The following is a 24,229-nucleotide window of genomic DNA, read 5'->3' as shown; positions in this document are numbered from 1 at the left end:
TTCCGTAGAAGGTTCGTGAAAGTTTCAACCATTCGGTTAGACTCGTTATTTAGTTTTGATCATTTTCATTTCCCTATTATAAGCCGTGGAAGTAATTTCGCTTACTACTTACAGTTATTATTTATCGCGGCAAACTCTAATCCATATACATTAAATATTTATTAATAAATACTCAACTGACTAACAACTATTAATATAACATATTACGTGTAAATAAAAAGGATATACATATATTTTATATATAGATAAATATATTTATAAATATAATAACTTAAAAATGGCAGCAGTAAGCGAAGTAACAGCTACGAGAATAGTACAGTCTTACGTGTCATCAAATAGTTATTACGGTTACGTACCACCCATTAATGAAACAACAACAACAACAACAACAACAGCTACTAAATTTAATAATAATAATAATCAGTATTTGTACAATTCTCAACAAAGTAAAATTTATTTTAATAATACAAACAGTGATGAAAGAACATATCAAAGTCATCAACAGCAACAAAATAATGAAAATAACGGATTAGCCATGGAAACAGATGATATTGATAATCACTATAATGGAGATTATAAATTACACTGCCAGAATAACCATTACGTGATTCCAGAGATGGTGATGCGTCTCGACAACAACAACAAAATCAACACCAGAAGTAACAGAAGTAACAGCGTTGGTGATTCGGGAGGACGCGGGATCGGAGATAGCGTTGGTTTTATCTACCGGATAAACCACAGCGACGCCGACGCCGCTCATCTTCATAATAATAATAATAATAATAATAACAATAACATTTACAATTATAATCATAATGGAATGGTTAATTCAATGGAGATTCACCGGCGAAACCGTAAGCGCAATAATTACGATCATGCCGGAGTTGACCAGGGATTTTCACACGGACAGTTGAAGAAGTTTCGTCCAGGTAGGAGAGAATTCAGTACGACTTATCAACACATTGTGGACACCCGTACTGAGCCCTTGTGGCTTCGTCAATCGCGATTTTAATTATTAAATCTACTAATCAGCATTTGCATTTTTATTTCATTTAATTAAATTCATTTGTTCTTATTATTATTATTTTTTTTTTTTTTTTTTTTTTTTTAAATGGTTTGAATTATTATATTTAACGATCAAAGTAAAAAACTCCCACGTTTTCATTTCAAAATATTAATTCGTATTGAATATTGTAGAGGGAGTACTTTCGCGGGTAATTAAAAAAATTTTTTTAATTTATATAATAATGAAAAATGTACCTGGAAAAATGAATAAGAAATAGTTTGCTTGGATATTATTTAGTTTAAATTAACTAGCTTTTGTAGTAAAAAAGAAAGGAAAAGTAGTAGGCATACGCGAAAGCATGGATTGAGATAAATGTCAGCTAAAATAGGTTGATAAGAAAGCGGGTTTCCTTTCAGAGACGGTGGTAACAAACGCGTTTACCGCAATACAAGGAGTTGTACCGGAGATATTGGATCATCCGCGGTGCATAATGAACCGACAACTCATTTAGCTGTTTCCAACAGCGTTTGTAGTATCCCGATACAGTCCCAGGTTATCAGCTTCACTTGCAATAATGGTAATGGTAACCCATCAGTACTACAATCATCAGGTAATTCCAGAGAAATTGATCTCGTTCAATCGTACGATATACGTGTTAGTGCTCGTGACAATAAAACTGCTGATAAAAATAGCTCCGTACTGCCGGTTACCAGTGCTAATAATAATAATATAGTAGATTATGAGACAATGCTGATGGAGACGCATGGCTGTTTGGCTTATCACCTTTACCGTCATCAGTTTTTAGATATCAATACTTTTGAGGCAGAATTTTAACTGTCTCACTCCTCTTACCTGTTCATATTATAACTATTTACATATTTATATAAATATATTTATATAGATGTCTATATAATTATATTTATATATGACTTATTTATATACTTAAAAAAAAAAAAAAAAAAACAACTAAAGAATTTTAAGCTCATTAGTTACGATGGATTTAATCGAAAGTTTGTGTGAAATGTATACTTTTCTAATAAAAATATAAAATTATCTTTAAAATAATCTTCTTTTGATCTTATTGTTATTTTTTTCCTCAAATTAACATTTCAAACTCGTTTCATTAAATTTTATTGTTTGCTTTGTTGAGTAATAAATATAAGCTGTATGAGTAAGATCCGATATAATACAACAAGTTTCAACTATACTTTAAATTAATAATAAAAAAATACAATTGAATTAAAAAAAAAAAAAAAAAAAAAAAAAAACTAGTGTATCATGTGTGTTTTTTTTTTTTTTTTTTATTTTAAATAGTCGGAGATTTGTAGAAAATGTTGAATTTTAAAAAATGTATAAATTATTAATTGATATAAAATGGAATTTATAGAGTTTAGCAATGATAATTCTAGTAAACTATTAAATTATTATCGTTTATATCAGGTTTGCGATTTCACGATCGGCTTCCAGTGTTGCAATATCGAGATTCGCCGAGTGTACGGCACCATTCTCTTGTATTTCAACATTTTCATTTTCTGGTGAATTCTAGAATAGATAAAAAAATAATCATTATCATTATGAATTCTTTTATTGGTAATAATTTAAATAATTATAGATTAATAAAATTACTTGTTGGTTATTTGAAGCTTCAGGACGTGACTGATCAGCTTCAGCCAAGTCTTCGTTGTATCCAGGTGTAAGAATTGGTGGAGGGAATGTATTAGTCTCATTTATTTGAGCAGCTGCCTATTAAAAATTAATTAATTTATTTAAATTTAACGAATATTAAATGACAGATGATAATAATAATAATGTTACTTCAAATTCAAAATGATCAACCAGCAGAGCTGGCATATTTTGCGCATGAGGTACTTGTCCTACGGCATGAGATGACATTAAAAATTCATTTAGTAAAGATGACTGATGATCATTATTAGAAGTATTAAGTAATGGCCGTGCTTGACCACCAGCATCTGAATCTTCATCACTTGACTGACAACTTTCACTTGCAGTTTGATCTGTTGTTTCATTCTGTTTTAAACAAAGTTTATTAATATGATTAAAATTAAATTTTAAATAGAGATTATTTAATTACCAGAGGATTATTTGCTGACTGAGTATCCTGAAGAGCTCTCAAAGAACGCAAAAGTCTTGGCCTTAATCTGTGATCTTCACTGATGGCTTTTATTTCACGTAAAATAATAACAAGGTAGTCTGGTCTTGTTCGATTTGATGTGACTAGTGATAAAAGAACGTCACGCATTTCACCGCTAAAAAAAAAAAAAAAAAAAAATATTTAATCTTATTAAATAATTAATTACATTAACTTTATTTATAATGCTAATACCTTAAGTGACGCAATGAATAATTTTCTTCATTACTGTCGGGTACTGAGCGAAAAGATAAATGTCCATCATCCCAAAAGTTATCAACTGGCTGTGTAGCAACGTCATTATACGAATTATTATTTCTTGTAGCTGGTGTTTCACGATCATGAATTTGTAAATTCGAGGAGAGTTGAAGATTTAATGAGTACGGAGTTTCAGTACTCGAGAGAGAGTTTAATGATATATTATCAACTCCATGCTCACGATTTCTTTTGTTTCTTCTGTACAATTTTTATTTTTTATTGAAAAACAACAAAAAAATTAGTAATTTGTTAACACAAACCATCAAACAAGTTATTTTATTTTTAATTGTTAGAAAACAAATAACTTACACGTGTGCCGCATGAACAGCTGTTACTGTACTTGAATTACCCGAAGTACCAGGCAATGAATCAGTTACTGATTTTGAATTTCCCGATAATAGGTTTTGCCTGGAGTAACTGTAAAAACAAAAAACAAAAAAAAAAAAAAAAATCCAACACACGTCACACATATTAATTGACAATTCAATTTTTGATATTTTAATTAAAGTTCATGCAAAAATTTATTTCGTAAGCAATATTGGTTAATATTTTATCACTTTCGAGATGTAAAATTAAAAAAAAAAAAAAACTATTTAAATCTTTAGGTGCAAAAAAAACGTCAAACCGTTTACATACCTAAGAATTACCTACCAAAAAGCCGAAATAAATTCCTCGTCAATCATATAAATAAACAGGCGAACTTACATTAATGCAATAAGCGCGTCAATTTTTTTTTTTTTTAGGGAAAAATAAATAAAGAACCGCGAATAAATGCAAAAAAAAATCAGGCCGTTAATTTTTATTTTTTCAATCGTTTTATAATTACACTGATCCCCAAAATAATTTAATAAATAAATAAATGAAATGAAATGACGAACAATTTTAATTGTAAATAATAAAGGGTTTAATAATAATAAATAATATAATAATTATTTAAAATTTTGAATGAGAGTATAATAGATTTATCATCAATAAAAAGTATACTACGCAAACTTTTTTTTTTTTTTCTAGACAAATAGTAATAGTGATAATTATTTTTTTTTTTTTTTTTTTTTTATTATGTGTTTACCTTCGGAAATTATCATAGTAGTTGTTGGCACGATTACCAGGTGGTACTTGATTATTCAGCTGTTGATGATTGTGGTGATGGTGATGCTGATGATGAGAATTAGCGGATGTGACTATTGAGTTGTGTGATGGAGCCGGTGAAGGTGTTGGCAGAGAGACTAGATTGGGAAGTGATGAACTGGGTGGTAAAGCGGCGTCAAGAACATTACCCAAGTGATGAGTTGAACGGCTCAAGTTTGAATAATTATCACGAGTTTCATTAGAGACGCGTGATTGTGGTTGTATCTGAGACTGATTTTGATTCTGATTAATCTGCAAGTGTTGCTGTATCTGAACTATTGAGCTTCTCATTGCCTGAAGTTCACGCTGTTGGGCCCACAGCAATTGACAGCATTGTTGCATTGTTGTGCTCATCATTTGCAACTGCTGAGCTTGCGAACTCATCAGTAATTGTCGATAGTACTCCAATGAACCGGTACCTACTGAATAATTTAGGTAGTCACATGAAGAAATATTCATCATTCATTTATTATAAAAGAATTCTACGTTTTAAATTGAAACTACAACGTCTGTTTTCTATTTTTTTTTTTTTTTTTTTTTTTCAATTGATCTACTGTCCATTGTCATTACCGTGTTGTTGTGGATTTACTGAAGGTGCCGGTACATTCCACCAGTTATTTCCTAAACCATCAACCGCTGTTATTTGTGGTCCAATATCTAGTAAATTATCTGGAGCTGTTATATTATCACCATTTTGATCATTAGCTTCATCTGGAATATGGTTAAAAATTCAATTAGCATTTTTGTTTTAAATAAAATATTTAATTCATAATAAAAAAAAGTACCGACCAATAGTAGTTGAATTATGCCAAATATGAGCCGGAGTACTAGTATGACTGTGCTGTGAATTAGATCCGCGTCTACTGCTCCAGTCAGTAGCAGCTCCATCACGATTAACACTCGCTGTCAAACATTGTTCTTTTCTTACAAACTCTTCCAATTGACGTTTTTTAGACTGCGAAATTTCTTCATGTATATTATTTTGGTTACTATTATTATTATTATTATTATTATTATTATTGTTACTGGATTTTTTATCAACTAAATATCCAGCCATGGATGGCGGAGAAATTGAGCCATGCGAAAGAATTGGTGGCCCGCTTGAAGTAGACGCCAATGTTGAATCTTTCAAACGCTTTATTTCAGCACGTGCTGCTTGTAAAAGCAATTGTTGTTCTTTTAATTCACGCGTCACAGCCTAAAAAATTTAAACAAGTTAATAAAATAAATTTATATATAATTGAAAATAAATTTTTCAATTACCTGGATTTGCTCAACAGTTAAACGCTCTTTAGAGTTATTAAATTTAGCAGAAATATCATCGGCTTCACTATTACGATCAATAGAGTTACTAGAGGACAATGCTGCAGCAGCTTCATCATCAGCTTGCCCATTTTCATTGCAACAAGCATCATTGGGATTTGAATCAACTTCTGGTTGATTAATCGCGTTGTAAGCATCTCTGGCACGTGTCGCTTCTGACATTAAATTTTTAAGATGAGCTAATTGCTGTTTAAGAGTCTCTAGTTCTACAGATTTGTCTCGCTCGGCATTTCGGGAACCTCCAGAGCTCTAAATAAATGAAATAAAAATTTTAAAAATATATTATAATATAAATTTAAAAAGTAAAAATACTTGTCAATACTTACACAACTGGCACGGTCAGACATTTCAACGTTTTGCAATTCAGCAACAAGTAAATCCATTTGTTTCTTCTTATTCTGGAGAGCAGCTAATTTACCTCTCAGTGCAGAAGTCTCAGACTCCAATATTTCTGCGTCATTTGCCAGCTGACGCTGGGAATTTCCATTGTCCCACGCGGGAGTTGATGAACCAGTTAAAGCTTGATTCTCTTGCAAAAGTAATGCCTGCTGAGTTTGACGTGCTTCCTGTAAACGTTCTCTGACTTGTTGCTGCATCCCAACAAGATTAGCTTGATGCTCTTGCAGTTCAGCCAATTTTCGTTGGGACGCCTCCATTTTCCTTCTCAACTGTGATTCCAGTGATTCCTCTCCATCAGCTCCCTCTCCATTCTGCATACAATTGATTACAATATTTATAAATAATTTAATAATCACAATCAAAATAATTATCTTGAAAAAAATATTAATTAAAACATTGAGTTGACACACACCCTGGAGTTATTACTGTTAGTAACAAGAATACGTTCTTGAGAGGTTAGTATATCCAGAAGATCACTAAAACGTTTCATGTGACTGGAATACTGAGGCTGGTGGTGATTTAACTAAAATATCATGCTATTAGTATTTATAAATAGTAATTAAATTGGTTAAATATTTATGGAAAGATTTAATTAAAATGAATAATAATGGAAAATTAACCTCTTCGATAGGACGATATTCTTCCAAAAGTTTAGTAAGTTTTCTCTCGCTGTCACGTAGATCTTCAACCATAGTAACTAGTTTATCGTGCTGAGTGTGCGCTCGCTATCCAATTTTTTTAAGTAAGTTTATGTGATAAGTTAAGAAAAGTATTTATATAGAGAGAATATTGGTAATAATATTTGGCACTAGATGATAGAACAACTTACTGGATCAGAAGACAGACTAAGTGATTCCATCATCGTAGAGGTCATTCTGATGTAATCACGAATTTGATTCAATCGACTTTCCACTTGATTCCGATCTGGCTGTTTGTTGAAATATAAAATAAAATAAATAAATATATTAATTTTCTTTTTTTATATTTATAATATATTACCATTTTATCAACATTCATTGGCTTAGCTGGCTGTGTATGCGGGGGAGATTGAGCACGTGAATCTACTGACTGAGACATTTCTTGCCACTGAATACAATCTTCACCGGTATAATTGTTATATTGCCTGTTTCCGCCCAATGAAACTAAAAATTCATAAAATAATTCTAAATAAATCTTCTATTTATCTATTTATTTGTGAATATTATTATAAAGAAGAAATTAACGTACCAATATCCGCAATATCCTGATAGGACAGTGAAGCTGTTGATGATATAGACCGTGTATTACTATTTTTTGTACTTCGAAGAGTACAAATATCCCTGTCGTTGCCAACTGGTTGCAAGTCCAACTGTTTTAAAAAGACAGAAAATATATAAAAATATACTACTGTATATATATATATATTATTATTATTAGAAATGAAATTTGAATACAGAGTTTCATATGTCTTACGTATGGTTATATATGGAATTACAATTTAGAGTTTAGAGTTTTAAAATAAAGGCTAAAGATACATTAAAGTGGTAGGAGCACCACCAGATTACCAGTACCAGCTTACAACTTTAGTACTACAAATAATCGACTTAAAAGTCTCAAGATAGAATTACTCCCCACTATTCAAATTTTATTATTTTTAGATTATTTAACATCTTGAATTTATACTGATGCACAAGCTATTCAAGAACTTTATCTCCATCTAACAAAACTAATATAATTTTTAATTGTTTAAATAATATAATTATATATTAGTAAATCTATTATTAAAATTTTACTATTTTGTCAAAGTGATAATATAATTACAATTGATATAAATAATATAATTTATAAATTTACCAAATTATTTGAATGCTGAGTACGACTTTGATAAACAGTACGAGCAGATGGTTGATTTGAATTTATAATTTCTCTATTTCTTTCATATCTTCTGTTACTTTTAGGTAATGTTCCTGTATTTTTCGGCCCATCATTAACACCAGGAGTCATTATCACTTTTTATTATTTTAATTAATAACCAATTCCACAAAAGATTTTTCAGCAAATTATTTTGGATTATTTTTATCTCTCCTCAACTAAATAAACAGTAAAATTTAATAAAATTAACTGAGAGTATGAGATTAAAACGATTCAATAGACTTGATCAATTAAGAGTCACTTTAGCATTTAATTATTTGGCAATGTTTGCTCAATAAATATTTACTCTATATGTATTATAAATATCTATAAATAAAAGCAAACTTTTGACGCATTTCGTTTTATCATAATACGTCAAAATATTCAAGAGTTAATGTATAATTAATTTAAAACTATGAAACTTTGACAGCTTGATATGTTATGTTGATTATAGAGTTTATGATTATTATTTGTGACCAGTGTATACTAAACTGTATCCATAGACTTGAATGGAGAAACAATTTCAAATAAATATAAGTAACTATAATAAACATTAAATGTTGGTTATATCTACTTTAATAAAACCTTTATCAAAATTTTTATATGTATATCAATATATACGTCATTGCTTGACTATATAATTTTAATGATGATAAAAACACATTACTAATTTATTGTTGATAATATAAACATTTATTTTGCCGGTATAATCTTAATTATATATATATATAATATATAATGAATACCATGAATTTTATTTTGTAAATAAAATAAAATATTTTATTAATTAAACAAGTATTTCGAAATTTTAATTAAATTATTAAAAAATCTAAAAGAAAAATAATAAAGGTTATTATTATACATTTTGTTCAGTAAAATTAATAAAATTTTCTCTTTTATTGTTGATAAATAAATTTTCTGTATTTTCAATAAATATCAACCGCATGGAGTATATGGAGTGATAAAAATAATAACAATGAATTTTATAAGTGATGTTTTGTTTAATTTATTAATCAAGTATTTTAAATAGTTATTAAAAATAAAATAATGAGTGATTCATTCAGAGAAGCAGTATTTGTCGTTGGAGAAATAAATGGAGAAATTGATTTTTCAAAGCCTCCAACTTCTGGTGAAGATTACATTAAACGTGTCGTGTAATTATACTTATATTTTTATTGATATTTATAATTATGTTAATTATTAATTAAAAATTATTTAATTTTAGGGTTGAAGCTCAACAGTGCGATGACATTGTTGTAGCTAATATTGACAGTAAAAAGTTGAAGAGTCCTGACGTTCCTACCGAAACTGTGAGTATAATTATTTATTTTAAATAAATTTTTTATAAAAATTCATGATTCTAAGAAATTAATAAATTGAGGATATTGAAAAAGTTGGCAGGGTGTGTGGAAGCTCCAGCAACGTTATGTCCAACATTGGAGTGGCAGAATTGTCAAGTAGCTAATTTTTCAGAGTTGAGACTTCACGTAGCCAAACTTGAAATTGAAAGGAAAAATTTTAGGGATAAAAACAAGTCAGAAGTACTTGTAAGTAATGTCACCTGTTATTTTTTTTTTTTTTTTTACAATTGATAATTATATTTAATTTTTAGCCGAATAAAGAAAACCAGAAAGGTTGGATTAATTTTTGTCTTGGATCTGATGATCAGGAAGTTCATTTTCCAACTTTAGACACCATTTTTTGCATAAAGGATCACATTCAATTGGTTGATCAACTACTTGAGTATCTTGTTGAAGAGGTTGAGAGTCAAGGCTTAACTACTCAGTTAGGACGTTGGATTTATGCTTTGCTAAGTGTAGTTGATCTCCCTTTAGATCCTGATGTCTGTTCGTGTTTGAGAAAACTAGCACGAGCTTGTTCACGCGCCAGAGCTAATTTAGTAAGAAGTCATCAATTGATACGTAACGTTTATTATAAATTCCTGTTATTTATTTATTAATTTTTTTCAGACTTGTAGCAATGATGCAGAGCTATCAACTATGAATCTTTTCATCTGTCTTGTAGCAAGATATTTCAGACAATTAGATTTAGCTGATCCTTAATAAAATACTGTAAATTAAATATCAAATAAATTTTTTATATTTTAATATATCTGATTTTATTTTTTATTTATATAAATAATTATTTCTAGCGTAATAAAATAATAAATAGCCAATATAATTTATAAATTGGTGTATTTTGTTGTTGAGATGTTACAATTAAAAAAAATGATTGATTTTATAACTTAAATTGATTACGTAACTTTTTTTTTTTTTTTGGAGTATACCATGATAATTTATGTCAATAGAAAATCAATATTTAGTTAAACTATTATTACAGTATACAATTAATAATTATACATTGTAAAGGGATAAATTGGAATAGTAAATAATATTATTATCGTTATTAATATTAATAAATATTACATCATACTATATTTTCTTGATCTTGAAGTAAAGCGGTAGCTAATCTTTCCAAATCGTCGAAACTAAGGTTATTAACTTTGGTCCTTAATTCCTTGACCAGTTCATTGGTAATTGACTCCGTTTCAGTTTGACTGTAATATTTTTTTAATATTTTAGATACTGATTCACGCAGCAACGCTGTTCCATATTTTTGTATTGCAGGTGACTTTTCATCGCTTGACTCTTGTGTCGTTTTTCGGACAACTAGATTCAACTTGCTGCCGTCTTTTATTCCTGGATAAAAACTCAATGGATTTTCATCTGCAAATAAAAAAAAAAAAAAAAAAAAAACATAGTATTAATTATCAAATTATTAAAAAAAAATAGCATAGAATAAATATAAAGATTAAAAATTAACCTGCAAGTGCTTTGCCAGTAAGCAGAAGTTTTTGTTGAGGAACGTCCACACCCAAAAGCTCGCTAACTTTATTTTTTAACTCCAAAACAGTTTCTGATGGTGATATCTATAAAAAATAAAAATTTATTATGTATATTGATAAATTAATTGGCAATTTTATAATTAAAAATGACAGTGTAATAATAGTGTATTGAATAAATAAATAAGAAATAAAATATATTTACGTACCTCCACGACACACTCTCGTCCTTGAAGAATTTTTACTAAAATTTTCATGGTGTTTTATTAAAAATAAATAAAACAAAACCAAAAATAAATCCACTGTCACACAAATTGAACTAAAAAAAATTTTGTTTTAATGAAACCAATTGTAATAAATAAAACATCCAGATGACAGAAGTGCATTAAGCATTTCAAAAAAATACAGGTTATATTTTCTGGACAAATATACGTCTCTATCTCCTCACCCTTCTCTACTCTTCTACAATCTTCGTGTTCGTTCTCGCTCTAGTTGTCTATCGTTTCTTCTGTCCTATCTTTTATCGTTTCGACACAGACGTCGAAACTTTTCTTTTTAATTATTACTTTTATGTTTTTTTTTTTTTTTTTTAGCGAATTACACCTACGTGCACCATCAGGGACGGTATTTATCACTTATCACCCAAAAGTTAGGACAATGCCCGGTGGCGCCATCAGTTTGTTAGCGAGAAACTTGGAGCGAGCGTGAGCGCTACAAAAAAAAAAAAAAAAAAAAAAAAAACATACGAATGAGCGAGAATAAAAAACTAATATGCGAATATGAACGACAACAACCGAATGACGACGACGTCGACCATCGTTGAGTCGATTATTATCACCGTCGACGACGTCGTTTGGCGTTTTAGAGTCCGCGTTAATCCGCGGCGGGGGCGCACTCGCCACCACTATTTTATTTTTCACTGATTTCTTTTCTTATTTTGATTTGTATAAGCCGCGTGTGTATTCTTGTATACAAGTACTTACTCAAACGTAATACTATCTCCATGACTTATCTATTTAGTGTTGTTGTTTTTGTTGTAAATAAATGATATAATATAACTATTAACAAATAATATACAACACACTACCATCATCATCATCATCATCATCATCATCATCATCCTTATCATTGCCAGCAATATAAATTTATCAGTACATTTTAACAACACACAAGCACATGTACGTAAATCTTTGTTGTTATCAATATTCAGATATTATTTTATTGTATCTTAATTGATATTATTTTTTAGATTATATATACGTTGGTATTGTTGGTATCGGTTGTGATGTCAGCTGTTTCCGTTAGCTCTATTGTACATACATTATTAAGAGTTAGTATATTACATTGAGTAGTGAAAAAGGAACTACGTATAAGATATAATTATTATTGTGGATTCGCCTTTTGTTGATTCCACGAGAGTACTCGTGGATGAGGCGGGAGTACTGAGTAGTTGGCTTTAACTAGGGCTCACGTAAGCATGTGTCAATTTATTTAATAGCCACCGGTAGTTTTTATTATTTTTTTACAATATTCATTCAATTTTTAATTATTTCATTATATTAAAATATAATCGCCAACCAACTACTTTTAATTCAGTTGTTTTACTCCAATTTATTTTTTTTTAGTAATTTGTGATGAAAATTAGTTACCTAGAAGAGAAAGTTGTTTAGGTATGTCACGTTATGATTAGTGATTACTGATAACTGATAAATAATTAAATAAAAAAAAAAAAAAAAAAAAAAACCATAGAGGAAAATAAAAATAACCGGCTGACGTGGGATAGTAATAATTGCAATTAATTATTTTTATTGTCTAGTTTATAGTGTTTGTCTTTAGTAGCCTTTTTGCCGAGGGTGGATAAATAATTTTAGTTTTTCTTTTGTATTTTTTTTTTTATAATTAGTAGACATTTTGTTTAAGATGATTATTTAATAATTTTTTTCTTTAATTATTTATAGATACACTGAATACAACGGTACTAATGGCTACGTGAAAAAATGGAATTAAAAAAACGAAAATCTGGTGGTGTGACATCTGGATGAACGCCGGGCTAAATTTTCGTGGCTGTTGGGCTTCCAAAATAAAAAAAAAAAAAAAAAAAAACAACAATAAAAAGTGGATTGTTTTTAAATAATTACTCAAGAGGTTTAAAAATTAATAAACAAAATAACCAAAGCGACGAGTGATCAGGTTTAGTGGTAAATGGAGTGAATTTCAATTTCAATTTTTTATTATTATTTTTATATTATTACCGTCAAGTGAAGCGTGAATTTTTCTCCAACGTGATTTAGTTGTCATTGTATTACAATAATTGATTGGAGCATCGTATGTTGGAGGATTTTATTTATATTGAATGCAAGAAGAATTCTGGCAGTGTTTATTATCTGATTTAATTCATTAATCATTGCCAATTGTTTTATTTTTTATTATTGTTTTAATCTATTAACAGTTAGAGCAGTCTATATTTATTACATTGCATAAAGATACTTTTATGCGTGTGTAATCAATACATTTAAATGAGATTCAATTGGTTTTTATTCTATTTAATATAATTTTTTGTTACTATTTTTATTTCCTCACAGCCGAGTGATTAATTAAAATGGAAAATGATCAGTTACGATAACAGATGTACTCTGATAAATACTTATTCACATGGTTATTTAATAAGCTGCTAAATTTTTATAACACTTTTTGGTTAACTTTCAAACACAATTTTTTATTAATTAATAATAATAAAAGTACAACGTGGGATTTAAGTATTTGTGATAGAGTGAAAATAAAAACAATTTCAAGAGATAAAATAAGTATAAAGTTAAAGTGTTGTGCCATTTTTCAAGTGGAACGTTAAGAGGAGGCTGTGGATAAAAGCAAGGTAAACATTTTTATTATTTTTCAAATATATTTTCTTCGCGACAATATTATTATTATTATTGTTTATCTTGATTTATTTCTTCCAATTGTTTACGTATGAAAAAATATTTAAGAATTTTTACGTTGTTCTGGTGTGTTGATAGGAAAAAAAAATTTGTACAAAAGAATTTCTTTGTTTACCTCATATAAAAAGGTATACAATATCAAGCTCTGATGGTTATAAAAATTCTAAATTAGATGTTGCGGTAAAAAAATTTTAATTCATTCAAATAAGTTTTAAAAAGTTTTTATGTAAGAATTTAACTGTGGAATATTTTTCCTTGAATTGAAATTGCTATGGATGTTACAATTGATCCTTTATCGTTTGTGTAAATAACTTAACTACGGTAATTTAAAATTTACACTCGTATACTTTATTTACAGAGATCGAGAAATCTTATAAAATGTTTTATTTATTTTAATTATTTGTTTGATTAAATAAACTTTAATTTACATAAAACCGGTGGATTATTTCTTATATTTATTATAATATATACTGTTGACAAATAAATAAAGAAAAAATTAATTTTCCGATTTATAAAACTAATAAATTTATTCATCACCGGAACTCAATTAAACGTGACATGATTACAATTACATCATATAACTAGTCGATAATACCATTGAAATAAATTACTCATTTAATAAATTAATATTTTTTTTTTTTTTTGTTATTGTTGCAGTTGATTTTTCGAAATAAATTATCTTATCAATTGACCTGGTGCAGTTATTATAATTAATGCAAACACTTTAAGGGAATTATAAATAATTTTAACATTGAAGTAACATGCAATAATTGAATATTCAAGCGTAGTGATTTCACTCACCATAAAATTTAAGCCACCCACGTGATCGTTTACATACAATATATTTGTTACTTACACAAGACTCAACAGCTATTTTATTAAATTAAAAAAAAAAATTTTGTTGGTATGATCTACTGCTTAGTTCACTAACTAGGATTAAAATAGGATAATAATAAATGAAATTAGGATTTATAACTGACATGTCAATGATGATTATTAAACAGTTGATGATGAATGGATCATCAATGAGTAATGACCAAGTAATCACCAGCAGTAGTCTAAACTATCCTATCACTACTATACAGCTATTATAGTTTGTTCTCACATGTCTATTATATGACCGGTAAGGACATAAGGTCGATAATTTCTCTCAACGTGATTGAGTTATATAATTAAATTAGTTGACATAAATTCATTTTTTATTTTATCAAACTATTGTACAGAAGTAGGTTCTCCTTTTTTTTTTTTTTTTTATTTATTTATTTATTTAGTTTTGCGCTAAAGTTTTATCGCGTCGTGCGCTGTAAATTTTATAAACTTAAAAATTTAATGGTTACTCGAGTAAAAGTTTTGCTTTTTGCTATGTATTCCGGATCAATTAAGTGGATTATAAATAATAGTAATTAGGAGTATGTATGACTGAAAAGTAGAATTAATAGTGTAGTGTGACAAGGTTATAAAGAGGTCGAGGACGTGTGTTTGTGTTTGTGTGTGTATGTGGATCCATTTGGCTCTTTGATTCAAAATGAATAATAGACGCGAATGAGGACGTGGTGTATGCAGTTCAGTTGCAATTTCCAATCCAAGAAGACGACGAGACACACTCAGACCGCCCCCATCTTCCCATCTTTACTAAACTCTGCCAGACAAAACGGCGACTGAGATTACGTACTAAAAAACTTTTATCGTTATTGTCATCTTTGTTGTCGTTTTTATTTATAATATTTAGCTAATTACAAAAATATTTTTATCCTTAGTTTCTCAGTATTTACAATTTTATTTATTATTATTTTTTTTTTTCTATATTCTTCGACAAAGGTGTTTGTTGTAGAATTAAAATAATACAATATATTATCTTCGGGAGTGACATTGAAAGTTTGAGGGATTAAAATAATAAATAAAAATAAAATTTTTAAAAATTTAATCACCTAAAACCCGAGAAAGTAAATTAAAATCTTTGTCTTGAAAAGATGAATTGTTTTTTTGTCACTGATTTTGAAAGTCTGCCAAATATTACGCAAGTAATTTATTTAAACAATTATAACATTGTAATAATATCTAAAAATGAAAATAGTAAATTTTTTAATTAATTTATTTATTATTTAGAGTGAATGATAATAAGTGATGCATCCTCATTGCAGTTATTCATTTGATATTGGTGGGATGAAATTCCTTAGACGCAAATCGTCGTCATTATAACGCTAAGCACGTGCTGTTACTATAATCGCGTGATCGGGGTCTCTCTCGTGGTTGACTTATTTCAAATGGTGCAAACTACGACATTAAACTCAACTCAGCTCCTCTACACACTATAACTTGTACAACAGTCATACACCATACACTACTCATTATATTAATTATATTTTACATTTTATCAGTTTGAATTTTTTATTAATCTATTTTTAGTTTTGAAAAAATAACAATAATCTAGATAAACAATGGATTTGTTTGTTTTACTGAAACATATTTATGGATTGTTAAATAATTAAAGATACATAAACATACGAAACAAAGATCGAATTTAAATTTAACTTGACTAATGTTTTGGCTAGTCATAATGGACATTGTACATACATAAAATATTTTTTTAACTATTCATACTAACAGTACATATATATTAATATAATATACCAGCGAGTCGATATCGCGTGTCCAGTAACATTGCCGCGAATTATGTCACGCGGCAAGCCAGAAAGTTAAATGCTCCATTCTATCAAGCAGTGATATTTTAAATTATAAAAAACAACGAATAAAGAGCGAAAAAGTTTATTCGATTACATAACACTGGTACTATAAAAAATAAAAATAAAAATAACATGGGCGTTGAAACGTGAGACGTGAGACGTGAGACATGAGACGTAAGACGTAAGACGTAAGACGTGACCTACCTCACTAATTTTTAAAATCATTATCAATAAAATATTAATATTCAGCTTTAATCTTATGGAATTGATTAGGTATTAATACTAAATATTAAATATTAAATATGTTCTTGCTTACATGGCTCGATTTATTTAAATAGGTGTGGTAATCGTAATGTATTTTTTTTTTATCATTACATTACAATATAATTATTATCAAAATATAGTCCACCCGGTTTTTTAAATTATAAACTATAATATTAAAATATTTATAAATATTAATTAAATAGATTGTTGGTGAATGTTTGAAGTTATCTTGGAAAAATATGAAAAGTCTCAAAGATAATTTAATGAATCCAGCCGCTGTACCTAGTTTTTCTTCTTTACAATCGATGATATAGAATGTTTAATGACATTCTTGAGTTCCTTACGTCACTTAGACACACACTGTAAACAAGTCCTTATCGTTGATATTGGGCGGAAGCCAAGTCATACTTTTTTATATGCACTTTAATATTTCACTATATTCATCAATATTTAGTACTCTGATAGAATAATTTTTTTTTTTTTTTTAATTATTTATATTTATTGGAGTGGTTTGATGTAATAATAATAATAACAATAATAATAAATGAATAAGTAAATATAAAATGACAGTATTATAATTCTCAGAGAGTTTGCGGATTTCCGGCATAATATACCTAAATGCGAGCTAAGTATAAAGAAAGAAAATAACCAGTTCGCATTCGCAACGATCGATAACTCTTACCACTCATAACTTCTCTTTATGTACAACAATTGACGTAATAATCAAAGCTTTCAAATTTGTTAAATAACCATGAGGGTATTTTTGTTCCTTCTGCAAAAACATTACATTTGTCTATTCTATACTTTTATTTAACGAAAAGTATCAATTTAAGCTAATGCTTTTAATTAAAAGTACAGTTATAATCGATATATTATTACACACTTTTCTTTTTTTTTTTTTTTATGAGGCAATAAATGAGTAAATTGTTTTTACCGCAATGCACCACATACATATATTACAATACAGTATGCTTAACTTAATGTAACAAAATACTAAAGTATTAAGTATAGCTTAAACTTTAATAAATTGACTAATTTTATCCAATTATTAATATTATTATAATAATAATATGATTTCAGATTTATAGATGGAAGGAATCGGTAACGAAAAAACAAACGAGACTGATGGCTGTTTTAATAAAAAAGAAGCGTTATTGGAGCGCGATGAAGCCTCGGAAGAAGAAACCAAAACAAATAAAAAGGAAGAAGATGATGATGACATTAACAATGGTTTAAATGATTCGGAAAATAGGGTAAACGCAATGTCCTCGACAAACGGTAACCAGCTGGAAAAGTTGGAAAAGTTGGAAAAGTTGGAGAAACGTATATCACGAGAAGAGGACCCCGAGGAAGACGAAGGCAAGGGCTCCGATGAAGAACAGGAGAGTAAAGAGAAGGCTGAAGTTGAGGATAACAAACGTGATAATAATGAAGAGTCTTCGACATCGTCAACGTCGACCTCGGATGATGAGTCTGAGACGACTTCTGAAGACAAGACCGAGCCTTCAGGTAAACCGGAAGAGATATCACCTCCCTCACCTCCCTCACTTCCCGCCGCTGATTCTGATAAACCACAAGAAAAGACTGAAGAACCCGCTAAAAATGATGATACCACCGACGACAGTGATATTGATGACGATCTTGTGTCGACTATCAATTACAACACGATTACCTCGCTCGCCGCGCTAAAAGATATGCTTCAGTGTAGTGGCGAAGACTCTGACAATGTTGACAGTTTTTTTCATCATTACTTTTTGTCACACGTTAATCGTTTGCCCTCAAGAAATCAAACTCACAGCCCTTATCCCTGGGGCAGAAGACTCTCCGAGTGCCGTGAAGAAGACGAAGATGAGACTGAAGAAGGTACTTTTTACTTTTATATTATTATTTTTTAATTTTTAATACTGTTTTTCAGTACTTTCAGTATTTTTTTTTTAACTCTAAGGTTTCTATAGCAAGCGTAGTATCATTGTTATATCTTATACATAAATATATATGGCTTCTAGAGGAAGGTTTTTTCCGCCAGTTGCCAACATTCTAAACTTAAATATTATATATTATAAAATTTATATGTCATAAACCAGTCATCTTATTTAAATGCATTTTATTTTAAACTCTTAGCTCATTAAAAATTCTATTCATTCAGTATTTTTTTTTTTTTTTTTTTTTTTTTCCTCAAGCTATTGAATAATTATATAATTTTTTAATGACTATTTTTATCAGAGTAAAAGACGAGAGCTGAAAAAAATATATAATATGTGGGCATTGTGATAAAATTTAATTTGGTCCTCTGATAAACATAAACAGGAAGTAATGTCCGTGAAAGTGTTAAATTTCTATTATTAATAATATTAGTAATAATTTAAAACAAGTTTATAGCGTTAATGCTTTTGTCAGTTGGCGCGAAACCATCTTTTAGCACTTACATTACATTACATTAGGTAACGATTTACTATTTATAAATGAAACTTTTAGATTAAAAGCGTGAAAGCGTTCATCAACCTAACTTAATGAGTATATTTACATTTTAAGTACTTGAGGTCATAAAAATTAATGATCGTTTCTTCTCATTATTTTCATTTATTTTTTTTTTTTTTTTTTTTCTATTTTTACGCACATACTCACGAACAAACGAGTTTATTCAACAGAGTAATTTTTATTCTGGATAACCATAGTACAGATCAGTATATATAATATCTACTAGATGCACGTGGGTTGAAATTAAAGTAATTTTCGATAATCAACTTACTATCACTCCCTTAGCAAACATCGTATAATGTTACTATTTCTATTAACTTAATACATATTTATATTTATGACCCCACTTTAGTGATAATTCATTTTGTTTTATAGAAAATATAAAAATTTACGTGGTAATTTTAATTAAAACAAGTAGTTTATTGTATTTTATACTTGACCTTGAAGCTAAATGTTAAAAAAATAAAAAATTAAATTGTTATTTATGAGAATTTCTCAAGAGAATAATGTATTCGTTGTTGTCAACATGAAAACGATGATTAACTACTTGCTTTTAATTTATTGCACTTGGTAAATGTTTTATAATTGTAAGAATTGAAAAAATTTTTATTTAAAAAATTAAAATATATTTCAAGTACTGTATTGATATTTATAATTTTAGGAAAAACAAATGAAACGGATAAATCAAATGATAAGAAAGTGACGAATCAGGAGTCTCAAGATAAATCTGAAAGTGTAACATCTAAAGTATCTAGTCCATCCTCATCTGAGAAATCAAGTTCAGAAAAAATAGATCAAAAATCTAATACAACATCGAGTGTCTCGGAGCCGAGGCCTCGGCCGCCACCTACTGCATCAACAGGTTCTAGATTTACAACGACAATTGTTACATCACCGACGGCTAATAAACCATTGTTACGTCGAAGGCACACTTCTGGTCCTACAATGACTTTTCCGGCTACAGATCCTCCAAATTACTGCAACAGCATGGTTTTTTCTCGAACAAGTCCATTGCCGAGTCCACATTTGGATAAAAGATTTTTTGATTCGAGTTTAATTGAAATGAAAAGCCAAGCCAGTAGTTCAAGTACTCTTGATTATGATTCTGCTGAAGAAATTTGGGTTAAGAGGGTTGATTTTTTGCAGGAACGAAAGCGCAAAGTAAGTTTTATAATTAATAAAAATAAGTATATTCATTTTAGTTTATTATTCAATAATAGATATCATTGTTATAGTATAGAAATTATTTTCTTTATTAATCTTTATATTGTCGTCGATAAATAACAACGACGTTAGTCATTCGAATCATTTTCATGGGCAATAAAAAAAGTTTAATCCCCGTATGTCACTAAAAATTTATTTAATTCAAGACTAATTCAATAACGATATATTTATTAAACATAATAATTATATTAAAACGAAAGGTAGGAAACCACCGTAAAGTTCTATTGTGTTAGTATAATTGTCACTTTTATGATTTACTAATTAAACAATATAATTACTTTAATCCTCACAATTGCATTGAATCGTTGAACGAATTTATTTATTGGAATAATAAAAAATTTTTACTTTATCTAGACTATTGATTTTTAGCAGTTAGTTTTATCTTTTAAAGATGTTTTAATAATTTATGGCCAACCAGAAATTCTTTATCCTTGATATAATTATTTTTAGCTTTCTTTCAGTTTAATTTTTTGATTGGCAACTTTGTAACATTTTATAAATTCATACATTAATAGTTTTCTTCAAAGTTGTTATCATTTATTCTAACAAGTAAATGTAAACATTATTTTTTTTTTGTTTGATTTTTTTCTAATCCATAAAATTCACATGAAACTCATTACTTTATTTTATACTAGGAATTTCATAGAATAACAATAAAATTATTATAATTAATAAATTTTGTAAATCAAATTCCACCGTAATTATTAAGTAAATAAAATTACTATCATTGTTTTTTTTTTTTTTAATGAACGTTAGAGTCATTTAATTTACATTTGATTGTAAGTAAAGCATAAAAATATAATGGTTCAAAAATTTATCTTGAGTAAACAATGTTTCTAATTGATGTAAATGTTGCAATTGTTTTTTGAATATTATCGAAAGAATTCCTGGATAGTAATGAAGTAATCAAAGTAATTATAAACTATCGAAAGTTAAAAATATCTAGAGAGATAAACATAAATCAAAACTATAGGAGTTAAATTTAAAAGTCTATCATAATCAGATATTATTAAAATAAAAAAATGATGAAAGAAATAGTCTGATATCAATAGAAATAATCTGAAGTACAATTCAATGAGATAGTCTCTTTTGTCACAGTTTTTTTTTTTTTATCTTATATGACACTCTATCGTTGTCTTATACAATCAGTTTGCGTTTAAACTTGCTTTGAACCACATATAACAACCTGTTAACGTGTCATTTTTTAAATTTTATTTATTATAATTATTATTATTATTATTAATATTTATTTACTTGATGTACAAATAAAATGCGACGCGTCAGTACTGATCAATCGTCTTATTTTAATGGACAAAAACGTAAATTTTCATTAACTAAATCAACAGAACGTAAATATTCGTTGACCAAATCAACAGAAAGATTTTCAAATGATAATTATGGTACTTACAAGGTTAGATATTCATTCAATTTTATTTTTTAGATAATTATTTGATTAAATATTTTTTATTGCATTGTATTATACTATTTATAAAATTTTATTTATTCAAATAGTAATTTAGTTACAATGCTGACAAAGTTTTAATTAATTCAATGCCAATGAAATTTGTTATCTCACACAATCACTTGATTATTTATATAAATTTTTATCAATATTTTTTTATTTAATTTTATTTATCAATTAATTTCAAATAAATCACTTAATGCTTGTATTAAAATTGAAATTTTGACTCAGGAATATATGAATGACATTAATTGAGTGAAATTATAATAATAATAATAATTTTCTATTAAATTAACTATTTTGTTATAATTTATTGAATCAATAATAATTTGAAAAAAAAAAAAAAAAAAAAAAATCCGTTAAAAAATAAATAAAATTTACGTAATATTTCGATAATTTTATTTAGTAAAATTTTTATTAAAACTTATTAAAAAAAATAAAATAAAATAAAATTTACTACGAAAGGTACTCTAGCGTTTATCAGAACGCATGGTGATATTTTATATTATACAAATATATATATATATATTTTTTTTTTTAATCATAGTTTTTTCTTTTAACAGATCTCTGTATTATTTTTTATTTTTTTCTTTTTTAATACTAAAATAGCATGAAATAATCATATCAAACGTGAATTTATAGAGATAAGATAGTTAAATAAAAATTAGATTATAATTTTTTTTTTTATATTACGATAATTATTTTTGATTTGTTAATTTCAGGAGTTGCGTTTGTCTCAGCCGTTACCAGTTAAAAAGGATGAAAAGGAAGAGGAAAAAAAAATTGACGTTGCCAATGAAGAAGTTGAAGGTCTTCGTCCACGAGCAGGTTAATTGTTTACAACCCAATAATTATAATATTATAATAATAAATATTTTTATTTTTTAATTATTGTATAGATTACTTATATAATTTTATTTTAGGTACTTGGAGCCCGAATTCAGATAAAAAGAAAAAAGTACCTAAGCCAGCAGTAAGTAGTGCTCCTAATTCTGGGAGATCAACACCTTTACCTCATCATTCAATAGCTGTAAACACATCAGCATCTGCGTCGGCAGTTGCGTCGAGAAAACATCCTACGGCAACACGTTCAGCCTCAACTAGCCGCAGTAATAGCCGTAGTAATAGTGTAGATCGAAGAAGTGAAGAACTAAGTCCTACTAAACGTAATACCTTTTTGGGTAATTTTCGTTCGAGAAGTAAGTCTGATTCAAGTAAAAGAAAGTCCAGTATTATTGCTACCGTCAGAGCACAAGTAATTAATTTTATTATTATTATTATTTATTACATCATATTGGATAATATTTTTAAAAATTAATTTTATTACAATTATTTTTTAGCTACAGTTGTATAAAGCAGGAGGAAAAGAATCAGGTAGTGGTGGATCTGGTGGTGTCGGTGGTGGAGGTGAAAGTTCAACTGGAAGCTCCACGAGTGATGTCAATCCTGAAAGGGAATCACGCAGAAGTCGTAAAGATGAACGTCGTGCTTCTGCTGATTGTATGAGAAATCCTGTTTCAAGAGTTATTGATTTACTTAGACGCAGTAAAAGTCCAAATACAGTTGAGGATAGGCGAAGAGCCGTAAGTTTATCAATTTTTTCTACTTTTATTCCAATATTTTTATTTTTATTTTAGGTTTTATCCTGTTAAACTTTCTACATTATCATTTGCTGTTGTGGTAGTGCTCTAGATATTGATCGTCGAGTTTGAATGAAAATTTTTTTTATTAAATTAAATTAAAAATTATTGAATTATAATTTAAAAATCAAAGGACAGGATGATAAAATTTTAAAGATGGGATTGTTGATGATAATTAAAAACTTGAATCTTTTATCCTTATACGTGTGAGATGTATTACAAATTATTATGTTAAGTGATTAAATGATAATGTCACTCGGTGGTTTAGCTTTGAGATTATCCGGTGTATCATTAGATATAAGTAATTGCAAGGAGCATGTGTTGAATAAAATGTAGATTGCTGTAGATCAAGGAAATACATGTAATAATGTACTTTAGATTTAAATTATATTATTGTTACTTCTCATATAACTCTCAGTTACCACAAGTTATTAGATCATTTACCGGTTACTTGATCGTTATGAATAAATTTCGTCATAACTCTCTTTCTTCATACGGTTTAAACAAATAGTTTGCAGACGATCGTCAATCGTGTTACACATACTC

General features: G+C 28.2%; 5 protein-coding genes across 15 annotated transcripts in view; 3 read left to right on the top strand and 2 right to left on the bottom strand.

Moving 5' to 3' along the window:
• The first annotated feature begins 45 nt into the window (after positions 1-45).
• LOC123262198 (putative uncharacterized protein DDB_G0289263) lies at positions 46-2,071 on the top strand. Its single transcript, XM_044724346.1, has 2 exons — positions 46-929; positions 1,425-2,071. Exons 1-2 carry the CDS (start codon positions 278-280, stop codon positions 1,838-1,840), a joined length of 1,068 nt encoding a protein of 355 aa, XP_044580281.1. The 5' UTR covers positions 46-277; the 3' UTR covers positions 1,841-2,071.
• A 272-nt stretch (positions 2,072-2,343) lies between these two features.
• LOC123262185 (putative uncharacterized protein DDB_G0293878) lies at positions 2,344-8,708 on the bottom strand. 8 transcript variants are annotated; one of them, XM_044724318.1, is made up of 17 exons: positions 8,097-8,708; positions 7,491-7,611; positions 7,263-7,405; positions 7,093-7,191; positions 6,884-6,988; positions 6,676-6,786; positions 6,191-6,574; positions 5,805-6,113; positions 5,331-5,739; positions 5,112-5,252; positions 4,483-4,960; positions 3,723-3,830; positions 3,351-3,611; positions 3,099-3,273; positions 2,822-3,034; positions 2,633-2,749; positions 2,344-2,548 (listed from the first exon to the last, which is right to left on the bottom strand). In XM_044724318.1, exons 1-17 carry the CDS (start codon positions 8,244-8,246, stop codon positions 2,438-2,440), a joined length of 3,435 nt encoding a protein of 1,144 aa, XP_044580253.1. In that variant the 5' UTR covers positions 8,247-8,708; the 3' UTR covers positions 2,344-2,437. The 8 variants fall into 8 exon arrangements, with proteins under 8 accessions (XP_044580253.1, XP_044580252.1, XP_044580259.1 ...); XM_044724317.1 differs by having other exon boundaries at positions 4,483-4,963; positions 8,097-8,707; XM_044724324.1 differs by lacking the exon at positions 8,097-8,708 and adding an exon at positions 7,716-7,852 and having other exon boundaries at positions 4,483-4,963.
• A 407-nt stretch (positions 8,709-9,115) lies between these two features.
• Positions 9,116-10,263, top strand: LOC123262199 (gem-associated protein 2). The gene is made up of 5 exons (XM_044724347.1): positions 9,116-9,307; positions 9,379-9,463; positions 9,548-9,700; positions 9,766-10,053; positions 10,124-10,263. Exons 1-5 carry the CDS (start codon positions 9,201-9,203, stop codon positions 10,214-10,216), a joined length of 726 nt encoding a protein of 241 aa, XP_044580282.1. The 5' UTR covers positions 9,116-9,200; the 3' UTR covers positions 10,217-10,263.
• A 68-nt stretch (positions 10,264-10,331) lies between these two features.
• On the bottom strand, positions 10,332-11,662 carry LOC123262201 (ubiquitin-like protein 4A). Its single transcript, XM_044724350.1, has 4 exons — positions 11,444-11,662; positions 11,205-11,314; positions 10,977-11,082; positions 10,332-10,879 (listed from the first exon to the last, which is right to left on the bottom strand). The coding sequence occupies exons 2-4, from the start codon at positions 11,250-11,252 to the stop codon at positions 10,581-10,583; spliced, it is 453 nt and encodes a 150-aa protein (XP_044580285.1). The 5' UTR covers positions 11,253-11,314; positions 11,444-11,662; the 3' UTR covers positions 10,332-10,580.
• A 186-nt stretch (positions 11,663-11,848) lies between these two features.
• The window catches only part of LOC123262186 (dentin sialophosphoprotein), a 32,600-nt gene continuing 20,219 nt past the window's right edge, over positions 11,849-24,229 (top strand). The window contains exons 1-7 of one of the 4 annotated variants that reach the window (XM_044724328.1): positions 11,849-11,984; positions 12,954-13,867; positions 17,960-18,742; positions 20,019-20,518; positions 22,766-22,871; positions 22,967-23,298; positions 23,384-23,626. In XM_044724328.1, coding sequence (XP_044580263.1) covers positions 17,968-18,742; positions 20,019-20,518; positions 22,766-22,871; positions 22,967-23,298; positions 23,384-23,626 — 1,956 coding nt within the window. In that variant the 5' untranslated portion in view covers positions 11,849-11,984; positions 12,954-13,867; positions 17,960-17,967. The other 3 variants (XM_044724325.1, XM_044724327.1, XM_044724326.1) reach the window with 3 other exon arrangements.

This window comes from Cotesia glomerata, linkage group LG3 (genome assembly GCF_020080835.1).
Source record: "Cotesia glomerata isolate CgM1 linkage group LG3, MPM_Cglom_v2.3, whole genome shotgun sequence".
Taxonomy (NCBI): Eukaryota; Metazoa; Arthropoda; class Insecta; order Hymenoptera; family Braconidae; genus Cotesia; species Cotesia glomerata.
The sequence above is the reverse complement of the archived record's forward strand: the minus strand, read 5'-3'. Positions and strand labels throughout refer to the sequence as shown.

Bases quoted from the DNA above. Each gene is read 5' to 3' on its own strand.
- LOC123262198 (XM_044724346.1), top strand. From the start codon at position 278: ATGGCAGCAGTAAGCGAAGTAACAGCTACGAGAATAGTACAGTCTTAC. The intron at 930-1,424 runs GTAGGAGAGAAT...TTCCTTTCAGAG, and splicing joins GTTGAAGAAGTTTCGTCCAG to ACGGTGGTAACAAACGCGTT.
- LOC123262185 (XM_044724317.1), bottom strand. From the start codon at position 8,246: ATGACTCCTGGTGTTAATGATGGGCCGAAAAATACAGGAACATTACCT. The intron at 7,406-7,490 runs GTACGTTAATTT...ATGAATTTTTAG, and splicing joins TCAGGATATTGCGGATATTG to TTTCATTGGGCGGAAACAGG. The intron at 3,035-3,098 runs GTAATTAAATAA...TGTTTAAAACAG, and splicing joins AGTCAGCAAATAATCCTCTG to AATGAAACAACAGATCAAAC.
- LOC123262199 (XM_044724347.1), top strand. From the start codon at position 9,201: ATGAGTGATTCATTCAGAGAAGCAGTATTTGTCGTTGGAGAAATAAAT. The intron at 9,308-9,378 runs GTAATTATACTT...ATTTAATTTTAG, and splicing joins GATTACATTAAACGTGTCGT to GGTTGAAGCTCAACAGTGCG. The intron at 10,054-10,123 runs GTAAGAAGTCAT...AATTTTTTTCAG, and splicing joins CACGCGCCAGAGCTAATTTA to ACTTGTAGCAATGATGCAGA.
- LOC123262201 (XM_044724350.1), bottom strand. From the start codon at position 11,252: ATGAAAATTTTAGTAAAAATTCTTCAAGGACGAGAGTGTGTCGTGGAG. The intron at 11,083-11,204 runs GTACGTAAATAT...TATTTTTTATAG, and splicing joins GACGAGAGTGTGTCGTGGAG to ATATCACCATCAGAAACTGT. The intron at 10,880-10,976 runs GTTAATTTTTAA...TTTTATTTGCAG, and splicing joins TACTGGCAAAGCACTTGCAG to ATGAAAATCCATTGAGTTTT.